At 64.9% G+C, this 22,212-nt stretch overlaps 3 protein-coding genes across 3 annotated transcripts; 1 reads left to right on the plus strand and 2 right to left on the minus strand.

The window, feature by feature from the left end:
* Nucleotides 1-1,572: 1,572 nt before the first annotated feature.
* On the plus strand, nt 1,573-4,806 carry EMIHUDRAFT_221151 (hypothetical protein; the record flags this gene model as incomplete). The annotated part of the gene is made up of 4 exons (XM_005756739.1): nt 1,573-1,651; nt 1,871-2,165; nt 3,822-4,315; nt 4,421-4,806. 4 exons carry the CDS (start codon nt 1,573-1,575, stop codon nt 4,804-4,806), a joined length of 1,254 nt encoding a protein of 417 aa, XP_005756796.1.
* A 155-nt stretch (nt 4,807-4,961) lies between these two features.
* On the minus strand, nt 4,962-7,376 carry EMIHUDRAFT_107744 (hypothetical protein; the record flags this gene model as incomplete). The annotated part of the gene is made up of 3 exons (XM_005756740.1): nt 4,962-5,318; nt 6,721-6,824; nt 7,334-7,376. 3 exons carry the CDS (start codon nt 7,374-7,376, stop codon nt 4,962-4,964), a joined length of 504 nt encoding a protein of 167 aa, XP_005756797.1.
* Nucleotides 7,377-10,218: 2,842 nt separating this feature from the next.
* EMIHUDRAFT_107746 (hypothetical protein) lies at nt 10,219-14,960 on the minus strand (the record flags this gene model as incomplete). Its single annotated transcript, XM_005756741.1, has 12 exons — nt 10,219-10,374; nt 11,488-11,514; nt 11,788-11,816; nt 11,890-11,971; nt 12,390-12,503; nt 12,741-12,915; nt 13,176-13,246; nt 13,358-13,363; nt 13,500-13,540; nt 14,101-14,254; nt 14,347-14,430; nt 14,514-14,960. The coding sequence occupies 12 exons, from the start codon at nt 14,958-14,960 to the stop codon at nt 10,219-10,221; spliced, it is 1,386 nt and encodes a 461-aa protein (XP_005756798.1).
* Between the last annotated feature and the right edge of the window lie 7,252 nt (nt 14,961-22,212).

A 22,212-nucleotide genomic window follows, 5' to 3' on the forward strand; every position in this document is an offset into this window, starting at 1 on the left:
GCGGCCGCAGCGCGCCCACCACAGTTTCGGTGGGGCACGCGTGTTAGCAAGAGAGTTGCGGGGAGAGCCATGCCCGACTTTTCGGAGGCGAGCCCCACGCCACGGATGCCAGCCGTGCTTTCGCGGGAGTCGTCTCCCAAGCCGCGTCCCGTCAGCACTGTCCCCGAGTGGTCCCGCCTCGGCGGCACACACTCTCGACCAGGACAGTCCCGCCAACGGAAACGTGTCGCGCGCCGGCGACGATTGCGGCGTGGTCGTTGTGAAGCGGAGGTGGCACGACCACCGCCCTGCTTCGCAGACCGGGCGAGGAGGGGCCTGCTCCCGTTCCGCGAGGAACGGGAGGTCTCCCGCCCTCCCCCGGCCTGAGCAGCGACGCGTGGAAGGCAGCCCCTTGAGTCGAGGGCGGCGCGGCCATTGCCGAGCTCCAGCAGCCAAAGGCCTGGGCGTCTGCTGATGGTCGCGCCGCCCCGCTCCGCGTCGCCCGCCGCCGCGCCGCCCCGCCGCGCCGCCCGCCGCCGCTCCGCGCCGCCGCTCGATGATTAATAATTAATAATTATTGTCCTGATCACTAACTAATAAATAAGTAATTACACCACCCAGCTGGACCCTCACTACCCTCGACTGAATACTTCCCCCCAACGGAATTCTGGGATACATACTATTGATAATTAATCATTAACACACAAGTAATTTACACCAGCCACTTCCACTACACTTTATCAGCAGCTCAGCGCTGATCGCGCTGCACCTATTTCGGAGTGAGGGCCGTGGCCCAAAGTGACCCACGTCACACATTCTGACCTGTCGGATCACAGGCTATGGTTTTGAGAGTCCACTCCAGTCGTTCCGACTTGTGAAGAGCCTCCAGCAATTACAAAAGAGGTGAGGACGTCTCATCTGTCAAGTGCCGACATGTGAAGTCCCGCGATTAAATAAGAAGTAAGGACGTGTCAGGTTTTTAAGTTCCATCAATTAATAAATTATTGAGGCCGTGTTATCTGTGAAGAACCTCGGCCAATTACACAAAATCCCCTACGGTAACTAATAAAGAAGCGAGAACGCGTCATCTGCCAAGGGTCGACATGTGAACAGCCTCAAGCAATTAAAAAAAATAAGTGAGGACATGTCATCTGTGAAGAGCCAAGGTAAGAGCCTACCACAGTTAGTAAATAAGTTAGGACGTCTCATCTGTGAAGACACAAAGTGTGAAGAGCAAGTTATCTGTGAAGTCCGACGACGATTGAAGATGCACGAGCGGTAGGTAGGTAGGTAGAAAGGTGAAGAACAGCCAGGCTCGGACTGGACACCAGCGCGGTATGGGTGGACGCGAGACAGATGATGACGACACGCACGAACGACACACAGACACAAACAAGCTCACAAGACACACAGCCAGCCGGCTGCCACACACCCTGAGTTGGCGTACACATAACTCAGTGCCACATTCCTCCTGTCGCCCCCCCCAGCACTCCAAGGTGCCAAGAGAAACAAACAGGGCACGAGCGGTAATAAGCAAATAAATAAACTCCTCGAAGGGAAAAAGAAGAAACCGCGAGTACATCGATTCACAGCATGCGCGGGTCCGGCTTCAAGAGGCCTCGCGACGAGTCGCCCGGTCAGAATAGCTGGCGGCGCGGCGAGTCTCGCTGGCGTGACGAGCCAAGACGGGGCGACGAGCCGCGACGGCGCGACGAGCCGCGACGGCGCGACGAGCCACGATGGCGCGACGAGCCGCGATGGCGCAATGAGCGCCCGCCGCCGCCGCCACGGTTGGCGCCTCAGCCGCCTCCGGGCGGGTCGTCGCCGCTGCCACCGCCGCCGAGGACAGGCGGTCCGCCGCAGTCGCCCTCACGCCGGCCAAATCCGGCAGTGTGCAACGAGCCGCCCTCATCTGGCCGCTCTGCTGCCGGTGGTCAGCTCAATGCCAGGCAACTCAACGGCCACATCTCGCATGCCAGCAACGCTGACGAGCTGCTCTCGCTCTGCGCTGCCAACAGCACAAGTTTGAATAACATCCACGCTGCGAACCTGTGGAACAAACTCGGCAAGCAGCGCATCGAGCGGCGGCACGAGGAGCAGCTAGAGCGGCTGGTGAAGCGCACGCTCGAACTCATACCGGCATGCGAAGCACGCAACCTGGCAAACATCGCTCACGGAGTGGCAAAGTGCCGGCTACCAGTGAGTGTGGTGCGCTCACTGTACGCGGCGGTGGCGGAGGCGGCGGTGCGCGGCGGGCTGGCTGGCTTCAACGCTCAGAACCTGGCCAACACGGTGTGGGCGTATGCGACAGCGGGCGTGGCTGTAGACGCGCTGTACGCGGCGGTGGCGGAGGCGGCGGTGCGCGGCGGGCTGGCTGGCTTCAAGCCGCAGGACTTGGCCAACACAGTGTGGGCGTATGCGACGGCAGGCGTGGCTGCAGACGCGCTGTACGCGGCGGTGGCGGAGGCGGCGGTGCGCGGCAGGCTGGCTGGCTTCAACCCGCAGAACCTGGCCAACACCGTGTGGGCGTATGCGACAGCGGGCGTGGCTGCAGACGCGCTGTACGCGGCGGTGGCGGAGGCGGCGGTGCGCGGCGGGCTGGCTGGCTTCAACCCGCAGGACTTGTCCAACACTGTGTGGGCGTATGCGACGGCGGGCGTGGCTGCAGACGCGCTGTACGCGGCGGTGGCGGAGGCGGCGGTGCGCGGCGGGCTGGCTGGCTTCAACCCGCAGGACTTGTCCAACACTGTGTGGGCGTATGCGACGGCGGGCGTGGCTGCAGACGCGCTGTACGCGGCGGTGGCGGAGGCGGCGGTGCGCGGCGGGCTGGCTGGTTTCAACCCGCAGGCGCTGGCCAACACGGTGTGGGCGTATGCGACGGCGGGCGTGGCTGCAGACGCGCTGTACGCGGCGGTGGCGGAGGCGGCGGTGCGCGGTGGGCTGGCTGGCTTCAACCCGCAGGACTTGGCCAACACAGTGTGGGCGTATGCGACGGCAGGCGTGGCTGCAGACGCGCTGTACGCGGCGGTGGCGGAGGCGGCGGTGCGCGGCAGGCTGGCTGGCTTCAACCCGCAGAACCTGGCCAACACCGTGTGGGCGTATGCGACGGCGGGCGTGGCTGCAGACGCGCTGTACGCGGCGGTGGCGGAGGCGGCGGTGCGCGGCGGGCTGGCTGGCTTCAACCCGCAGGACTTGTCCAACACAGTGTGGGCGTATGCGACGGCGGGCGTGGCTGCAGACGCGCTGTACGCGGCGGTGGCGGAGGCGGCAGTGCGTGGCGGGCTGGCTGGCTTCAAGCCTCAGAACCTGGCCAACACGGTGTGGGCGTATGCGACGGCGGGCGTGGCTGCAGACGCGCTGTACGCGGCGGTGGCGGAGGCGGCGGTGCGCGGCGGGCTGGCTGGCTTCAACCCTCAGAACCTGGCCAACACCGTGTTGGCGTATGCGACGGCGGGCGTGGCTGCAGACGCGCTGTACGCGGCGGTGGCGGAGGCGGCGGTGCGCGTCGGGCTGGCTGGCTTCAACCCGCAGGACTTGTCCAACACCGTGTGGGCGTATGCGACAGCGGGCGTGGCTGCAGACGCGCTGTACGCGGCGGTGGCGGAGGCGGCGGTGCGCGGCGGGCTGGCTGGCTTCAACGCTCAGAATCTGGCCATCACGGTGTGGGCGTATGCGACGGCGGGCGTGGCTGCAGACGCGCTGTACGCGGCGGTGGCAGAGGCGGCGGTGCGCGGCGGGCTGGCTGGCTTCAACCCTCAGGACCTGTCCAACACGGTGTGGGCGTATGCGACGGCGGGCCACTACCACCAGGTGCTACTAGCCGATTGCTCGCGCGTGATCAGCGACTCGCTCGCGCGGAATCCGTCGAGGTGGAGCATCGAGGCCCGCTCCCAGCTGCACCAGTGGCAGCTCTGGCTCTTCCTTGAACGCGGCGCAGAAGAGCAGCAGCATCTCCTCTCCGACTCTCAGCGCCTGCTTTTTCGCGAGGCCATGCAGATGACCGTAGCTCGCCCCTCTGGTTTGCAGCGTTCGGTCTCGGATGCCCTTAGCGCCGTCCGGTCCGGCTTCGAGGAGGAGTATCTCGAGCCGCGCACCGGCTACTCGCTCGATCTGGCGCTGCCCTCCTCACACATCGCGATCGAGGTGGACGGCCCGTCTCACTTCCTACTGCCCGATAGCCAAGGCGTGCGCGCGCCCAACGGCCCAACGAAGCTCAAGCGGCGCCTCCTCGCCGCGGCTGGCTGGAGGGTAATCAGCGTTCCATTCTATGAGTGGGACGGCTTGAACACGGCCGATGAGCGTCAAGCCTACTTGGAGCGAGCGGTCGGCTCGCTCGGTGCGGCAGCGCCACAGGCACCGCCGGAAGGATGTACCTCGCATCCCAGCTGCAGCAGCTCCTTGCCAGCCCGGTCCAGCAGCCCGACCGCTAGCCGCGGACAAGGACCGGACTACGAAGCTGACAGCTGCGGCAGCCCTAGCGGCAGCCCCAGCCCCGAAGAGGGAGGGAATTGCGAGATCGCGGCCGGTGCCTCTTCAGTGGAGCTGAGCCTCGAAGCGCAGGTGCGGCGCGAGGTGGCGCGGTACGCGCTAGACGAAGGCCGCCTGAGGGTGCTCGTGGAGGAGCAAGGGGCGAGCTTCAGTGCCACAGTGGCCGGCGTGGTCGTCGACAAGCTTTGCGGCTTCATCGCGGCCGCCAAAGGCATGAGCGGCACGGCGCACTACGCACTGCATGCGACCGCAGCGGTCTCGGCTGAGGAGGCACGCGCCAACCTCAAGACTCTCGAGAAGAACTTGAAGAAACAGGTACAGAGGCGGCGGTGGAGTTGAGGTCAGAGGTGTGTGCGCGCGCGACCCCGCCGCCAGCGGGCGCCGTCGCGAGAGGCCGTCGGGTAGTACGTTGTCTGTATGTTGTGTCAGCGGCCTGCGCGTGAAAAGATCGGCACATATAATTTGTCCATACAGTAAAGCGCGCGGACCCTTCCTCACTCCTGGCCGCCGTCCTTGAGCTCGAGGGCAATCTGGTAGACCGCGTCCCTCCGCGCGCCCACCGCCGCCGCCACCTCGCGCACCGCTCTCGAGAGCGGCTGCCCGGTCACCAGCCGCTCCCTGAGCTGGTCGCGCGCCTCGTCTTGCGCCGCGTCGCGCGCCTCGCTCGCCCGCGCCGCCACCTCCTCCTCGGCGAGCGGCGCTAGCACGATCGTGAACTCGCCGCGCAGCTTGCCCGCCTCGTCCTGCGCCGCCGCGTACCGCGCCGCGAGCTCGGACACGGTGCCGCGCGCCGTCTCCTCGTGCAGCTTGGTCAGCTCGCGCGCGGCGAGGCAGCGCCGCTCGCCCACCTCCTTGGCGGCCAACCACCCGGTGCGGGGACTCGTACAGCACCGCCGCTCTCTCGCCCGCCAAGAGCGCCGCGAGCGCCTCGCGCCGCGACCGCGGCCCGCGCGGGGGAGGAAGCCGCCGAAGCGGAAGCCGGCGGCGGCGAAGCCCTGTCAGACCAGCTGTCAGGTGCTGTCAGTGCTGTCGGGTGCTGTCGGGTGCGTGTCTGACAGGCGAGGTGCTCTGTAGCTGTCGGGTGCTGTCGGAGCTGTCGGGTGTTGCTGTCAGACGCTGTCGGAGCTGTCAGAGCTGTCAGGCTGCTGCTGCTGTCAGACGTTGGGCTGTTGCTGTCAGGTGCTGTCGGGTGGTCCGCTGTCGGGGTGCTGTCAGAGCCTGAACACACCAGCCACACTTATGACACTATCAAGAGGAGCCGGGTGGTGGCGGGGGCGCTGACGCCGATGACGCCGGCGGCGGCTACCCAGCTGCCCCCCTCCTACGGCGTGATCACGCCGGCGGCCGCCGCCGCCTGGGGAGCGCAGATGGCGGCGCAGGCGCAGGCGGCGGCGGCGGCACAGACGGCGGCGGCCACCCCCACCCAGACGCCCTAGGCATATGACTGTAGGGCCCCAGAAGGCTAGCTGTGGTAGCTTCATTTGTAGTAGCACAGCCGCCGGTGCTAGAGAGGGGTCCGCAGAGCGGTGGGGAGGGAGGGTTGAGAGAGAGACCCATGACCATCCCATGACTACATGGACCACACTCACATGTCTTTGCATGTAATAGTTTTGTTATACCCTCATGGGGCACAAGAAAGAGGCTCTACGGGGTCTGACTGTGTAGGACGGTCTGTGCTGCTGTCGGGCTGTCAGAGCTGCTGTCAGGCCACTGTGTGCTGTCGGGCTGTCAGGCAGCTGTCAGGCTGTCACGTTAGGGCCTGACAGCGACGGAGCACCTCGCCTGTCAGACTCTGCTGTCAGGCTGTCAGATACGTGCTGTCTGACTGTCAGAGAAAGTGCTGTCAGCGCTGTCAGGCTGTCGGGCACTGTCAGGCGCTGTCCGGGGCTTGCTGTCAGGCTGTCAGACCAGGGCTCAGGATACGAAACCACGACGACACACACCAGTCGACTCGCATCGGTTGCCTCCATGAACGGCGGAGCTATTCTCGCGCCCACACCACACCTGGCTCCAACGTGGACACGCCCATAGCTGGGGACACTGCTAGGTCACGCATGGCATCAGAAGTTTTATCTCTGGGCCCCGAAAGGCATCTCTAGCAGCGTCGTTACGCATGCGCCCTCCCCTCCTGGGCGCATACGCCTCACGTCTCGACAGAGCGTAAGCTCTTGGTGTGCGACGAGACGAGTTTTTCGCCATCGCCGCGAGCAGCAAGCCGCCCGCCGCAAACAGCCGGAGGCATCGCCGCAGCACCAGCCGCGCCGCGGTCCCGCACCCGTCGACGAAGCTCCCCCCGCGGAAGACCGCGCGTAGCGACGCCTTGACGATCGAGATGAGCGCGCTCGAGGCTCGCCCACCTACTGCCCCTGAGAGTACAGTTGGTTACGAGTGGATCGGCTCCCCCCCTTGGGATCGAAGCTTCCACGACCTCACACCCAACACCACAGGTGGGATCAGAGAGAGACTCCACACCGGACACCGCCCGGGCACAGACTCCCTACCCGTCGGATCGCACAGGGCCCCCTCGGAGCAGCCCACACACAATCACGCATCGGCAGGTTCAGTGCCTGAGTCAGGCAGACAGCACAGACAAGGAGAGGAGAGAGACAGAGAGGAGAGAGAGAGAGAGAGGAGAGAGGAGAGGGTGAGGGAGTGTGCACACGTGAGGAGTGGGGAGGGTGTCTGTGGTGGGCTGTAGTCATACTACGTGGTTACAACCACGCGCCCCTCAGGAGCTAAGGTAGAGTGGAGCCTCTCAGACGCCTCGGTGCCTTCCACCGGTTGAGACCATCCGGATCTACCGGACGCGCCCTCCGGGCGGGTCCGTCCCCGCGATGGCCCACGGTCCTCCGTCCCCAGGTCGAACCCCCTGCCTCCCGGTTGAACCCCCAGTCCTCGTACTCCACCATTAAATAAACTCAAAGGTCCACCACAGCGCCTCCAGCCTCCACCTCCACCGTCGAGGGAGCCGCGATCGCTGCCGCCCGCGACGCCGCCCGCCGCGTCAGATGCCCGCGACGCCCGCGGCGAGTCGAGTCGGAGAGCCGCGCCGCACCAGCAGCAGCATCTGCACCAGCAGCAGCACCACCAGCAGCAGCAGCAGCAGCAGAGAGAGGCGCCAATTTTGAGATATCCCGAGACAGCCCGGAGATGGCCCCGCGTTGTAGCCCCGGTGCCGGCGCCTCACATCTCAGCCTCGAGGGGCCGGTTCCGCCGCGCAGTCGAGCAGCAGGAGCTCGGGCACAGCTTTGTCGACAAACAGCTGAGCAAAATTTCGCCGAAGAAGCGGCACCGGCTGCACGCCGGGATGAACCCGGACCGATCCCATTGTTCACAACCGCCGCGGCGAGCCGCCGCGGGCCCACAGGAGGGCTCGGAGCCGCGGCACTAGACCGCGCCGCCAGCGAGGCGAGAGCACCAGCCGACAACCTGCCGACATGGCAGTTGCGATGGCGCTTTTTTACACACACACACACACACACACTCTCTCTTTTTTCGCCTGGGTACTCGAGACGTGAACGGCTCCTCAACGGTCGGCGCCGATTGCTGAGTTGAGTCCACCCGTTTGCCGACTGCGTTGAGGAGCCGTCCCAGGACAAGAAACGGGGGGCGACGTGAACGGCTCGGTGACTCAGGTCAAGCCACGATGCCGGCGCGACCAAAGGTCCCGCCTCCAACCACAGGCTACGTAGCGCAGAAGCGCGCGGAGGACAGCGGGTCCATAAGTGGCGCCTGGCGCCCATGCATGACCTACACGCAGGTGCCCGATATGGTCGACTTCGGCCCGGCCAGTGTCCTGTATGCCGACGAGATGCCGTACGAGAGTAATGTCACGTGCCTCGTCACGTGCGTGACCGATTGCTGCGTGCCGGTCGCGGCCTTCTGCTGCTGCCCTTGCAAATTGTGCACCCCGGCGATGACCTACAAACTAAAGGACGAGACGTGGCGGCCAACCAAGTACGTGCTCTGCCACAAGCTGCAGTCGTGGTTGCTGCGCCACCCGTTTGCCGAGCAGAACCTCTTTTGCTGCCTGAGGCCTCTGGTTAGCATCCACGACGTGGCCGGCTACGGCACGACGATGATCAAGGAGTTCCGCAGCACAATTGGTGAGTGGTGGTGCGACAACATGAAGGTGGAGATGGCGCACCCGGAGACGATGAAGCTGATGATGACGTCGCCGCAGGACGGTGGGCCGGCGCTCGGCCAGGCGTGGCTGCGTCCGGAGAAGCTGCCACGCTCGCCGGACGGCCACAACCTCTTCCTGCTGGCCCTGCCCAACGGGCTGGGCGGCGAGTGGGCCGAGGGTTCCGCCCGCCACGCGCACCTGCGCCAGATGATCTTCAAGTACCTCATCACCGAGGGCACGACCAAGCGGCAGTCGACGAGCGACCCCGTGACGCGGCGGCTCTTTGCCAACCTGCGGCCGGTGGTGCTCTCGGGCGAGTCGTCGTCCGTCTGGACCAAGAGCCAGGACGGCCTCGCCGGCTTCATGCTGCGCTACATGCACTACGCGCTCTTTGGCCTCGATCTGAGCGACGAGCAGTTTGACGACCTGTGGAGCCTGTACTACTCGCCGTCGCCGGCGCTGAGCGACGCGTCCTTCATTGTCATCCTCATGCGGTACGTCGGCAACCTCTTCGAGGCCACGGGCAGCCCGACGATGGCGGCGCTGCCCAAGCGGCGCGCCAAGGCGATCGCCATCTACAAGGCGTCGCCTGCGCTGCAGGGCTACTCGGACGCCGCCGAGCCTGTCCGCCTCGACGACTTCCTCGACGCCTTCGTGACGGTGCTCGGGCTCGCGGGCCTGCAGGGGCCGCTCGGCGCGGCCTCGCACCTGCTCGCCAACTACAAGGGCTACATCCCCGAGTGCAAAAGGTACGAGCCGCCAACGCAGTACGCGTGGGGCTACGGCGACCGCGCCAAGATGCGCCTGCAGGTGCTCGAGACGATGCGCATGCAGCCCGCAGTCTTCGGCTCGGGCCTCACGATGCCCAAGCCGCTCAAGTGCCCGCAACTTGCCAAGCTGGCGGTGGCGGGCGGCGGCAGCGGCGGCGGCGAACCCGTCGTCTTCCCCAAGGGCACGGCCGTCCACATCAACTTTGTCGCCTCCAACTTCGACACGGCCGTGTGGGGAGAGGACGCGGGCAAGTTTGAGCCCGAGGCGCACGCGAAGCTCCTCGAGGGCTACCCCGGCTGCCCCTACCCCAACTTCAACTCGTGGGGCGGTGTGGATGGCGACGGCGTCGACGACGCGGTCGACGCCAGGTCGGACGGCCGCGAGTGCCCTGGCAAGGAGATGAGCATCACCATGCTCATCGATCTGATCGAGCTGGTGCTGCAGCCGGAGAAGAAGCCGGCGGCGGCGTCGCCGCCCCCGTCGCGCCGCCGCCACTGAGCATGGAGCGACCATGAGAGCGAGGCGAGCAAGAGCACGGCGCATATCGGGGAGAGCGGCATTGTGCACGGAGCAGATGCATCTTGCCGCTTTTAACGGTATAACGGAGCGTCGCTTAGGCGGCTCCCACCGGTGGTGGACTTGGTGTACCGACTACCGTCTACCGATGTGACTTGTCGTCTGAGGTGGCGTTTTGTATATGTTTTGAGCTAACCTTCGATGTTATGAAAAATCTTTTTGTTGGCAAGGCTGGCTGTCGCATCGAACTCCACTGTCGAAACTTGAAACATCTCCCCCCCCCCCCCCCCCCCCCGCCCCACCCCCTCCTCACCTGGCGCTGGCCGGGCCGCGCCGCGTCACGCCCCGCCCGCCGGCGGCTTTGCCGCCTCGAGCTTGACGAGCGGGAAATGCGGGTGGGTGGCGAAGCTGAAGGTAGCGACGCGCGAGCCCGCCGGCGGCGGCGCCTTGAGCGCCGAGGCGACGAGCACTGAGTTGGCCACCGAGACGCGCGCCTAAGGGACACGTCCGGGAAGTGTCTTCGTGGATCTCGGCTAGACCTCGGCTGCATCTCGGCTCCGATCTCGCCAGCGAGGTGAGCTCCGCCTTCTCGTCGGGGCTCGGTCCGCCGTCGGGCGCGTGCAGCGCCTGGCCGACGCCAGTTGCGCATCACACATTACTAGTGATGAACTCCGGTCCCATCATTTGCAGCGCCTGGTCGGTCGACTTGGCTAGGAAGTGTCTAGGAAGTGTCTAGGAAGTGTCTAGCCTGGTCGACGGCCGACTTGCAGGTAGTCTGGGAACTGCCTAGGAAGTGTCTAGGAAGTGTCTAGGAAGTGTCTAGGAAGTGCAGCGCCTGGTCGACGGCCGACTTGGCCGCCTACAGGAAGGCTCCTAGAAGGTTCCTAGAAGGTTCCTAGAAGGCCTGCTCGACGGCCGACTTGGCCGCCTTGAACGCGGTGAGAGCCGTCTGCACAATCTCGTCGGACGATCGGCGCGCGAGTGCCTCGCGCTGCTCTCGGAACTGCTCGACGCGGAGCGGCGCCTAGACATTTCCTAGACACTTCCTAGCCATTTCCTAGACACTTCCTAGGAACTGCTCGACACGAAGCGGCGCCGGGCGGCTGAGCGTGGCGAGGAAGCCTATGGATTAGTGTCACTCTTAGCTACTAACTCATGGCGGCGCTTGGCGGCTGAGCGTGGCGAGGAAGCCGAAGCGCTGCTCGAAGCGGCGGCTGAGGTGCGTAAACTCGAGGTCCGGCCCGGGCGCGAACTGCAGCCTGATTGACTCGTCAGTGGTGGCGGAGTGATCAGTCAGCGACTCGAGGAGGTGCGAGTGCGAAAAGCAGGCAGTGGGGTGCCAGACAGAGGACCTGGGGACATGGAGTATGCGGTGCAGCAACTGCCCCGGCTCTGCTCCGCTCCGCCGTCCGAGCGCCGTCCGAGCGGCGCCAAGCCACTCATGGCGAGGGAGGGGGAGGGGGGGGGCGGGGGAGGGGGGGCGGGGGGAGGGAGGGGAAGGAGGGGTGGGGGGTGGGGGTGGCTGGTGGGGGGGGGCGGGAGGGGCGGAAGGGGAGCTGCTGCAGCCTCTGCAGCAGCGAGAGCAGCGTGACGAGGCCAGAGCAGACCTCGCGCGTCGCCAGGCAGAGCAGCACCTGCGAATCAGCTGCCCATGAATGAACCGCTCATGGATCAGCTGCCTCATGAATTAACTCTCATTCCCTAGCCTCGCGCGTCTCTAGGCAGAGCAGCACCTGCCGGCAGTCGCAAGAGCACCACTCCGATTAGGAATGAGTCGCTGTGAATAGAAGAGCTGTGAATAGAAGAGCTGTGAATAGAAGAGCACCACTCCGAATAGGAACGCGTCGCTGTCATCTCGCAAAGCAGAGCCGCCGCGCCTCCTGGCGCGTCGCGGGGCTACCTGCCACCGGAGGACGCTGCGGCCCCTTCTCGGCACCTGCAAGACATGTCCAGGACATGTCTTGGGCGCGTCCCGCCACCGGCGGTCGCTGCCTTTCCTCTCTCGGCACCCCTGTTCTTCTTCTTGCCCGGCTTCTCCTTCTTGCCGCTCGCTGCTGCCGCCGCCACGCCCGTCGCCTGCACGCCCGCGGCCTGAGTACGGATGGGCACACATGAACGCAGAAGTGTGTGTGGACGCCCGCCGCCTGCACGCCTTCCCGCCTTTTGGCAGACGGCGTGCAGCTGCAGCCGCAAGTCGCAGAGGCACTCGCTGTACCAGAACACCATCTGCAGCTCGCAGCCGTGGTAGGTAAATGACTACGAATCGACTGCGAATCGACTGCGAATCAACTGCTAACTGCTAATTAACTGCCTGCAGCTCGCAGTGATGATAGAGCTCCAACTCGAACCCGAGCAGCAGGAAGCGGCGCACCTTAATAGCAGTCCATTCGCAGCTAATTAGCAGTGAATTCAGCTCAACCCCGAGCAGCAGGAAGCGGGCGCACCTTAATTCGCAGTTGATTCGCTGTTACTTAGTTCGCTCAACCCCGAGCAGCAGGACGCGGCGCACCGTCTGCAGCGTCTGCACCAGCACCCAGATCCCGTATGGCTGCACGCCTGGCTGCAGCAGCCCCGCCCGCTGCAGCTGCCCGTCGAGGTCGTCGGCCAACTCCTGCAGCGGCGCCTGGTTCAAGGAGGGGCCAACCACCAATCACACCACCCACCACTGCTGAGTCCGCCCTCCTCCCCGTCCTGCAGCGGCGCCCAATCGGAGAGGAAGTGGCGGGTGCGCCTAGTACCATACCTCCAGAGTATCGAACCCAGTGTGGGTTCAGGTCCGTGGGTGGTGTGGTAGGAAGTGGCGGATGCGCCGCCGCTCGCGGGCGCGGTTGTGGCAGCGCAGCCGCAGCAGCGCCTGCACCGCCTGCGCCAGCTGCCCCAGCCGCTCTGCGCACGGCTCGAGCTTCGACAGCTCGCGGCTCGTGTCGCGGGGAAGCCCCGACAGCGTCACGAATGCCTCCCACACACAAGGGCCGAGGGGCGGGCGGAGCCCGAGCGAGCATCGCTCGTCCGTCCCTCCGGCGAGCAGCGCGTACCTACGAGAAAAAAGAAAAGTGAGCTTTTCTTTTTTTAGCCTCGCCCGTCCCTCCGGCGAGCAGCGCGTACCTACGCCCGACCAGTGTGACGCCTCCGAGAAGAGTCGCGCGAGCCTCGACTCGCCGCGAGCAGCGGCGTACGAGCGCGCGATCACGCCGACGCCGCTCGGCCCGACGGCGGAGCGGCACCTTCGTCCATTCACCGGCGCCGTAATCAACCACGACTGAGGACTCGCTGCCGCCTGACGGTGGAGCGGCACCAGCGGAAGAGGCCGTCCAGGTCTGTGACGGCGCCGATGGAGAAGGCGGGCTGCAGCTGGGCGAGGAGGGCCTAGGGTTAGGGGCCCAGGGGAGGTGAGGGCGCGAGGCCAGGAAGAAGGCGGGCTGCAGCTGGGCGAGGCAGGTCCTCGAGCCGCTCCAGCGCCGCCGCACGCGAAGGGACGTCCACCTGTGGGTGAGGGGGTGGGGGTGGGGTGAGGGTGGGGGTGGGGGTGAGGGTGAGGGTGAGGGTGAGGGTGGGGGTGAGGGTGGGGGTGAGGGTGGGGGTGGGTGAGGGTGAGGGGTCAGGGTCAGGGGGCGTCCACCTTGCGCTGCGGCGCGGAGCCCAGCAGCCTGGCGCTCGCACCTGTGAATAGGAGAGCTGTGAATAGAAGAGCTGTGAATAGAAGAGCCCAGCAGGTGGGCGCTCGCACGGCCGGCAAGGCAGTCGAGCTCGGAAGGCGGGGAGCCGATCTGCAGGCTGTCGCGCGCAAGCGACAGCTGCGCCGCGCACTTCGCCGCACTCTCGCGGCTGTCCTCGAGCGCCTTTCGCCGCAGACGAGTCAGACACTCAGATCTCCCCAGATCTCCCCAGATCTCCTTTCGCCGCAGAGAGTCAGACACGCAGAAAGGGGCCTCCGGGGAGATCGCGATCTGGTCCACTGAGTCTTGGCGGGGCCATCCTCTCGTCCACGGAAGATGGATGCTAGGACCACAATCAACATCGCCATCATCGTCTACGCGAGCGCCTTGCCTCCCGGCCTGGTCAGCGCGCCGAAGAGGCAGAGCAGGTGCCTAGAAGAAGAAAACAAGATGAACAAAGACATCGCGACGCGAAAAAAAGAACACGGACGGAGAGCAGGTGCCGCCGCAGCCGCAGCCGGCATAGAGCTGCCTGCACCACCGCCGCAGACTCGCACTCGCCACCGCCGCCGCCATTGCCGCCGCCGCCGCCGCCGCCGCCGCCGTCGCCGCCGCTGTCGCCATTGCCGCCGCCCGCCGCCTCGCCTCCGCCTCCCTCCCCTCGCGGGCCGAGCAGCGCCGCGAGCCGCTCCTCCTCCTCCGCCAGCAGCTTCTCCGCCTATGGGGGGATGGCTCCGGCAAGGTGCAGCGAGGCTGCTGCTACTCCTCTTCCTCCTCCTCCGGCAGCTTCTCCGCCTCTCCCGCCGCCACGTCCTCCCGGAGGTCGATCCCGAAGGAGGAGGGAGCAAAGTCCTCCTCGTCCGACACGTCCGCACGCAGCACGAGCGCGCGCACCTACTCCGCGCAAAGATCCGCCCACCGATGGGACAGAGACGCTGCCGAGAAGCGTGCTGCAGGGGCCGCAGGAGCGCGCGCACCGCGGCGGCGGACCGCACCGCAGACAGCATCAGCGCGCGGAGGCGCGCGTCGCACGGCTCGCGCGTCGCGTGCAGCCAGTCGAGCCGAAACACCGTCTGCACCAGAGGCAGCCCCGCGTACCACGCCACTTCGCCACAGAGCATCTCGTCGGCGAGCGCGACAAAGGCGCGCAGCGGGAGGTCGGGCGGCGGCAGCGACGGCGGCGGCTGCGTCGCGGTCGCCATCCCCGCGTCCATCTGCGGGTCAAACATCTGCAGCGCCGACATCGCTTCGTGCAGCGAGAAGCACGTGCCGTGCAACAGGTCGCCGAGCGCCATCTCGCCCGCCGCCGCGTCGAGCGTCGGCAGCACGTCCCGCCACACGAGCGTCTCGCCTTTGACGACCTCCTCGAGCTGCTCTTCGCCCGAGGAGAGGGAGAGCGACTCGAGCGTAGCGAGCGCTGACATGGTGTCGCCCACAATTCTTTTTGAGAGCGCTCACTAGTTTCACTCGGATCACTCCTATGCACCTTCGGTGAGGGTACATTGGCGCGTAAAAGGAGAGTCACGGAATCGCGCGCGCCTCCACCAGGAAGGGCTACGCAGTATCCCTGACATCCCCTGGGATCCTGCCACTGAAGGCGGAGGGTTGGGACTCAAACGGCTTGGGTTGCTACAGGTACGGAGGGGACCTCAACGTCCTGTAGCCGCCCGCGGCGCCGTAAGGGATCGCACCTCGGACCAGATAGAGAGAACCACACCCCAAAGCCACCAGAGAGTAGGCAGGATAGGGTGGGTGGGGAGAAGAAAGAACTGATGCAGCCGAAGGGCTGGCGCAGTAGGAAGGAGAGCCTGGCGCGGCCAAGGACGAGGAGCGGCGTCATGGCCAGGTGAGCAGGAGAGAGCAGCGGAAGCCGCGCTCATCAGAGCAGCGAGCGGGCGGGAGCGCCCGACACGCACGGAAGTTCAAACTTCCGTAAAAGATGAAGTAAAAGATGTCCACGGAGAGTCCGTGAAGGACGCAGAGGCAGAAGAAGAGGTAGGAGAGGAGAGGGTGAGTCTCCTGCGGGAAACTAGTGGCCTATCACGAGTTAGGGCCCCTACCCCAATCGTTATCGGCGGACTAGTTTCACTCGGATTCACTCCTATGCACCTTCGGTGAGGGTACATTGGCGCGTAAAAGGAGAGTCACGGAATCGCGCGCGCCTCCACCAGGAAGGGCTCGCTGCCCCGCCCACACACCCAGGCCCGACATGCACATACGAGACAAACCCGGCGTCCTGCTCTCAAAAGAAAAGAAAAAAGGGAACGAGGAGACCAGCGGGGGAGACTCCCCGCCTATGCAAGCCCCAGAGAGGGGCCGCCATCGCCGAAGCTGTGCCATCAAAGCATAACTCCAAAACCCGCAGCGGCCCAGGGGGCCTTGGGGGCAGCCTGCCGGACCGCCGCTGCACGGGGCTAGGCTCCAGAAGATGAGTGGAATTGATGAATTGGGCCGTTGTCCGTGCCTCCCCTCTATACGTCAGAGTGGGACCTACGCCGCGCCGGGTAAGGGGCGCGCCCGGTCCTCGACGGAGCCGCGCGCCCCAAACGACCCAGGCGGCGAGTAGTCGTCCTCGAACCTTCGACATGTAGTTGCCCATAGTTAGCGCCCGCCCGCCCCCCCGTCGCTTCGCAAAAGAAAAAACAAAATAAAAACAAGCAAAAGAGAAAGCGAAGCCAAAAAACGATTGCGTAAACGGCGTCACAAAGCCCGTTGTTCCCCATGTTCCCCACGCCTTTGACAACCACAAGGTCCAACCCTCGCCTTTCCCGTTCCGCTCGCGCTGGCCCGCCGCATCGACGCACATATGGCCGCGGGGAGCTGCACGCCCGAGCGGCGCGACGCCTCTTGCTCACGCAACCCGCCGCTCCCTCTCCGCTCCCACCATGCGATGCGCTTCGCTTTGGCGCCCGAGTGGCTACGCCCCCTCTCGGCCTCACAATGCCTGCCACCTCCCGTTCGCAGGTGAGGCTGCTGCCATCGAGGAGCCGCGAGACGCGGCCGCTGCCGCTCGTTCACCACCCTTACACCGAGCGAACCCGCCCGATTGCCCCCACTCTTTTCCGGCGAGAGCCGAGCGACGCAGCCCGCTCGCTTGCCAATCGCTGCCCGGCTCCAGTCCGAGCGCCGAGGACACGAGAGAGTGTGCCGGTCGTCGCGACGCTAACGCCGCGGCGTGCTGCCCGTAGGCGTGGCAGTGACCTGGCTGCCCGTAGGTGTGGCAGTGACCCCCATATACCCATATACCCCATATACCCCACATACCCCCACATATACTCCCACATACCCCCACATACCCCCTGGACATCTCCATAGCAGTTTTTGACCCTCTTTCACATGGTCATGATCCCGTAGGTGCTGACCTCTCCGTTCGCCGAGATTGACCCCGAGATCAAGCGTAGATTGACACATGATCGCCGAGTCTCGGCTTGACGCCCGGGTGGCCCCGTTGGGACTTCCGCACCTCTTTCTGCGTGGATGGTGCCTGGCCCTCTTTCACTCAAGCTCAAGACTATTATCCGTATAACCCCATTATCCGTATAATCCCATGTACCCCATGTACCCCATGTACCCCATGTACCCCATATACCCCCATATACCCCCATATACCCCCATATACCCCCATATACCCCCATCACCCCCGACATCTCTGTAGCATTGTGAGACTGACTTTCACATCGTCGTGAGCCTGTAGGTGCTGACCTCTCCATTCGCCGAGATTGACCCGACGGAGATTGACCCAAGATCAAGCGGAGATAACCATCGCAGTACTGTTATTACTGGGGACTGGAGACTGTGCAGAGCGGAGACTGTGCACAGTCTCCAGTAACCAATAAAATAGTACTGCTCTGCACAGTCTAGTAACCAGTAATAATCGGAGTGCTCTGCACAGTCTCCAGTCCCCAGTCATAACAGGAGTGCTCTGCACAGTCTCCAGTTCATAATAGCAGTGCTCTGCACAGTCTCCAGTAACCAGCAGCAGCAGGACTCTGCACAGTCTCCAATAACCAGTAATAATAGTACTGCTCTGCACAGTCTAGTAACCAGTAATAATAGTACTGCTCTGCACAGTCTCCAGTCCCCAGTCATAACAGGAGTGCTCTGCACAGTCTCCAGTTCATAATAGCAGTGCTCTGCACAGTCTCCACGGTCGACTATGAGTTCCGTCGCAATGTCTGCTGCCGCTCTCACTCGGAGTAAAAACGGGGGTGAGAGCTGTCTCGGTTGAGGCGGTGTCGCACAAGGCGGGGTTCGATGCCGCCAGCAGCTATTAATTCAGTGTAACATTTGCCGAGGCCTTTTCCGCCTCTCCGAGGAGACAGTGTAACATTGCCGAGGCTTCGCCTCCGAGGACCAATGCAATCTGCCGCCCTCGGGCGGCGCAGCGGTCTGCGTTCCTTCCTGGTCCTTGAGATCGGGAGTGAGCGACATAGCTTTGCGATGCGCTGTGGTATGGGCAAGGGTGGGGGTCGCGGCGCTAGTGCATTCCCTTCGGTGTGCGATGCGTTGCATGGGGAAGGTGGGGGAAGGGGGGGGGCGTGCGAGTGCTCGGGACCGCTATTTGCGGCCCGCCTCCGGCTGGCTGGGCTGCACTCGGCTGGGCTAGAGGGCAGACAGCGCTCATGAGATTAACAGCAAAAACAGCAAAGCACTAAGGAAACTGCGCCGCGATGTGCGGCGGGCATATCCCGGGCCTCGCTGAGCTTGGCCGCTACGAGCGCCGAGAGGGAGAGGAGCGCGGCCGGCGCCACAGAACGCCGTCGAGAAAAGAATTTGTAGGCGGCGCCGTCGCGTGCGGCGCCGAGGCCGCGCCCGCCAGCGGCGGCCGCGCCGCCGCGCTCGCCTGCGCGCCAGCTGCAGGCCCAGGCGGGCCGGGCGCCTCAGTTCGGCCCTCCCGAGGGGGGGAGGGGAGCAAGGGGGTGGGGGGATCGGGGCGGTGGGGAGGGGTCTCGGTTTCGTGTGGCTAAGACTTGCCTTTCAGGGAGGGGCCTCCGTTCAAGCGCTCATCACAGGGTGAGAGCTGCCTGACGCCTTCCCCTCCTCCCCAGAGGCAGCGAGTAGGCAGCGAGAGGAGGTCTCGAGCGCCTATATGAAGGTATGTGAGATGGTGATGGGAATGGGTGGTCGGGCGGGCGGGCGGGCGGTCGGGCGGGCGGGCGGGCGGGCAAGCGGGGAGAGGCGGGCGGGCGGGGCGGGGCGGGCGGGCGGGGTGAGCGGAGGAATTGTGTCCACAATCAGCGGAGCAGCAGCAGCAGCAGCAGCAGCAGCAGCAGCAAGCAGCAGCCTGCCGCAGATTGCTGCCGTTGTCAGCGCCGCGATCCGCCGCCGCGCCGCCGCGCCGCCGCCGCCTGCGCCGCCTGCGCTCGCCGCCGCCTCGCAGACGACACTTCTCGCGCTCGAGGAGCCGCGCAGCGGGCCGCGAGGTGGAAGTCAAAGAGCCGCAGGTGTCGAGGTCATGAAATACTCAAATTTTGAACTTGCCCGAGACAGCCCGGAAACGGTCCCGAGCCGTAGCCCCGGTGTCGGCGCATCGCATCTCGGCCGTGAAGGGCCGGCTCCGCCGCTCAGTCGAGCAGCAGGAGCTCTGGGGCAAGTTTGTCGACTAAGTGGTTGAGCAAAAAAACGGCGAGGAAGCGGCACCGGCGGTATGCCGGGACGGACCCGGACCGGTCACATTGTGCAGAACCGCGGCGGCGAGCCGCCTCGGGCCCACACACAGACAGGAGGGCTGGGCGCCGCGGCACTTGACCGCGCCGCCAGCGAGGCGAGAGCAGCAGCCGACGACCAGCCGACATGGCAGTTGCAACCGCGCGAACTTCTCAGAGATTGTGAATGAGCTTGGTTGCCTGTGGCGGGGGCGGTCGAGTGCACGGAGCTAAGTGCCTCGCCGTCCTCGCGGGAGTCGCTTAGGCGGCTCCCGAGCCGTGGTGTACCTGTGTTAGTGCCAGTGCACGCCAGTCCCGTGCGTTTGGTCCGCGCCCTTGTCGTGCCAGTGTGCTAAGAAAGAAAGAATTTAAACAAAACAACTCTCTCTCACAGCACACAGGCTCGACACAGGTGCGAACTGGCGCGTGCTAGTACTATCACCGGCACACCACCGGAGCCGCCTAAGCGACTCCGTTAAGAACGGCAATGCACTTAGCTCCGTGCACAATGCCGCTGTCCCCGCACGCTAGCTCGTTCACCGTCTGCCACGCCACGGCGGTGTGGAGAACGACAGACAAGCGCTGCATCTGCAGCCCGTGCCAGTTCTTGGTGGTCCATGTGACCTCATCGAGGTGCTGAGCGTGCGAAAGTTTGTTACTCAGCTGGTCCGCCGCCTGCCGAAGAATTCTGCGGACGCCGTCCCCGAAGCCGCCGAACGTCTCGAAGTCGAGCAAGCGCAGGTCGCAATTCTTCTCCCGCGCGAACCGGTAGTCGCCCTTCTCGTAGGGGGCCGTCACAGGTGCCCCCGCCTCCGCCTCCCCCTCACTCTCCCCCTCCTCCTCTTCCGCCGCCGCCGCCTCCGCCTCTGCATCCTCCGCCTCCCTCCCCCCCTCCCCCCCCCCTCCCGGCCGCGGCCATGCAGCATGCCCTAACACTAAGTCGAGCAGCTCCCGCTCGGTGTTGCCGAAGGCGACAAAAGCCCCCTTCCAGCCGAGCCGATCGCCACCCTTGCACGCAAGCGAGCTCGTCAGTTTCAAGTCGCCAACGAGGCGCACATGCCCTTTGCCGATGTTCGCCGCCGCCACGTCAGGTTGTTTTGGGTTACTGTAACTGAGGTGTGCAGTCGGCTCCATCTCGATGAGCATGCCCCACGCTGAGCGAAGGGTCTTGACGAGTCGTTTGAGCAGGTATTTGTGTCGTGTTGCGTCGAAGAAAGAAAGAAAACAGCTATCCAAGGGAGGCTGCACTGGTCAAACTATTAGCCTCATAATGAGGAAAAGGCTAATAGCGATTTCAAATAGTGCTACTATTAGCTCAGAGGGGCTAATAGTGCAATTATTAGGTGTGCTAATAGCCGATGTCCTAATAATGGACCCTCATAATGCGCACTTAGCGATTTCGCGATTCATGCCGCATGCTTCACGGCGCGCCCCGGCCTAATAGCTGGGCCTCATAGCGACATGCCGGCCACGGAGCTCGTCGCGCCCATGCCGCCATCGGCGCCCGCTGACCATCTGGCGTGCAGCGAGAAACCCTCTGCGAGCTGGCGCCAGCGTGGTGGTTTGGCGGCGTGCGGCGCAGCGCTGGTCTTCTTCGCGTCCATCCACGCTGTGATCGCGGAGGATCCGGCGAGAAGCCTTGCGCTGCCATCGGTCAAGGCGCAGCTGGACGAGACGATGCGAGAGGAAGGCCGGCGGCTTTTCGAAGCGCAGCACGACCTGCCGCGCCCGGCGCGCTGATGCCGACCACTGCAGGGTTTGTTGTCGACGAGCAGCTGTTTTTCTTGTTTGACTTGGCGATTTGAGAGTCGCGCACAGCACACTGGCCAGTGTTCTCCTCGCTCGCTCCCCGCTCGCCTCGGTGACCTGTCGCCCACCAGCGCGCGGCGACCGCGCGCACACCACCAGCGCGCGGCGACCGCGCACACCGCGCCCGCCGGCTCTCCGCCCTCCTCACCACCCGTCGGCGCTGTCCGCAGGCATGTGAGGCGGAACGGCGACCGCACAGCGCGCGCGGGTGTGGAGAACGTGATCAACCGCCGGGCTTCGGCCCCTCGCCGGCGCAGCGCCGGCGAGGTCCTGGGTCATCCCCGGGCGGCGGTCCGGGCGGCAGCAGATCTCTGCGCCGCCCGCATCCTGTTCGTGATCAGGGCGTGCGCAGTTTGAAATTGCAAGGTCCGAGCGCGCGCCCGCGCCCGCCGCGCCCCGCACGCAGCCACATCCTGCGTTCTGCGGCGGCAGCGGCCTTATCTCTCTCTCTCCCTGCTCTCCCAAGCCGTGCGCACCGTCGCCGCGCGCGCGCGCCGCCGCAAGCTGCCGGGCTGACGCTCGTCCCCGTGCCCCTGTTGCGCAGGCAACACCCGCGCTCGTGCGGACCGCACGACCAGCTTCCTGCTCGCGCCGCCCTCGCTGTGGCCCGGCGTCTCCGCCGGCGGCTGGTGCGTCAAGGTGATGAAGAGCACCACCAAGCCTGACGTCACCACGGTCAAGTTCAACGACTCCACGTTCTCGTTCGCCGTGGTTGCCTCATGGAAGCCCGTCTCCTAGAGAGTCGGCGCCATCGCTCTTGCCGCGCCGCGCGTAGTGCGCGTCGCGCGGGTACCGCACTATTAGGGCCCTATTAGGGCCACTATTAGGCTCTCATAGTGCCCTAATAGCGCCCTAATAGTCGCTATTAGCCCATCTCATAGTGGTGTTCTAATAGCTCCAGACGTTATGAAGCTCAGCTATTAGCCCCTCTGAGCTAATAGTAGCACTATTTGAAATCGCTATTAGCCTTTTCCTCATTATGAGGCTAATAGTTTGACCAGTGTGCTGCAAGACAGTTATTTCTTTTCCTGAGATTTTTTAAAATGCGTCTTGTCCTTTCGCCTGCGGAAACGACCAGCGACCCCATTCGTGTTACCCCGGAAGCTCCGACGAGTTGCCACCTCCAGTGCAGCTCGGACCTGCGCACCTGCGCATCTTCGCTATGGCCGAGACCCCCAAGGGCAAGGCTGCGGCGACGGACTGGGTGCCCCCCCCCCCCCCC

Source organism: Emiliania huxleyi (assembly GCF_000372725.1).
Source record: "Emiliania huxleyi CCMP1516 unplaced genomic scaffold EMIHUscaffold_95, whole genome shotgun sequence".
NCBI classification, from domain to species: Eukaryota; Haptophyta; order Isochrysidales; family Noelaerhabdaceae; genus Emiliania; species Emiliania huxleyi.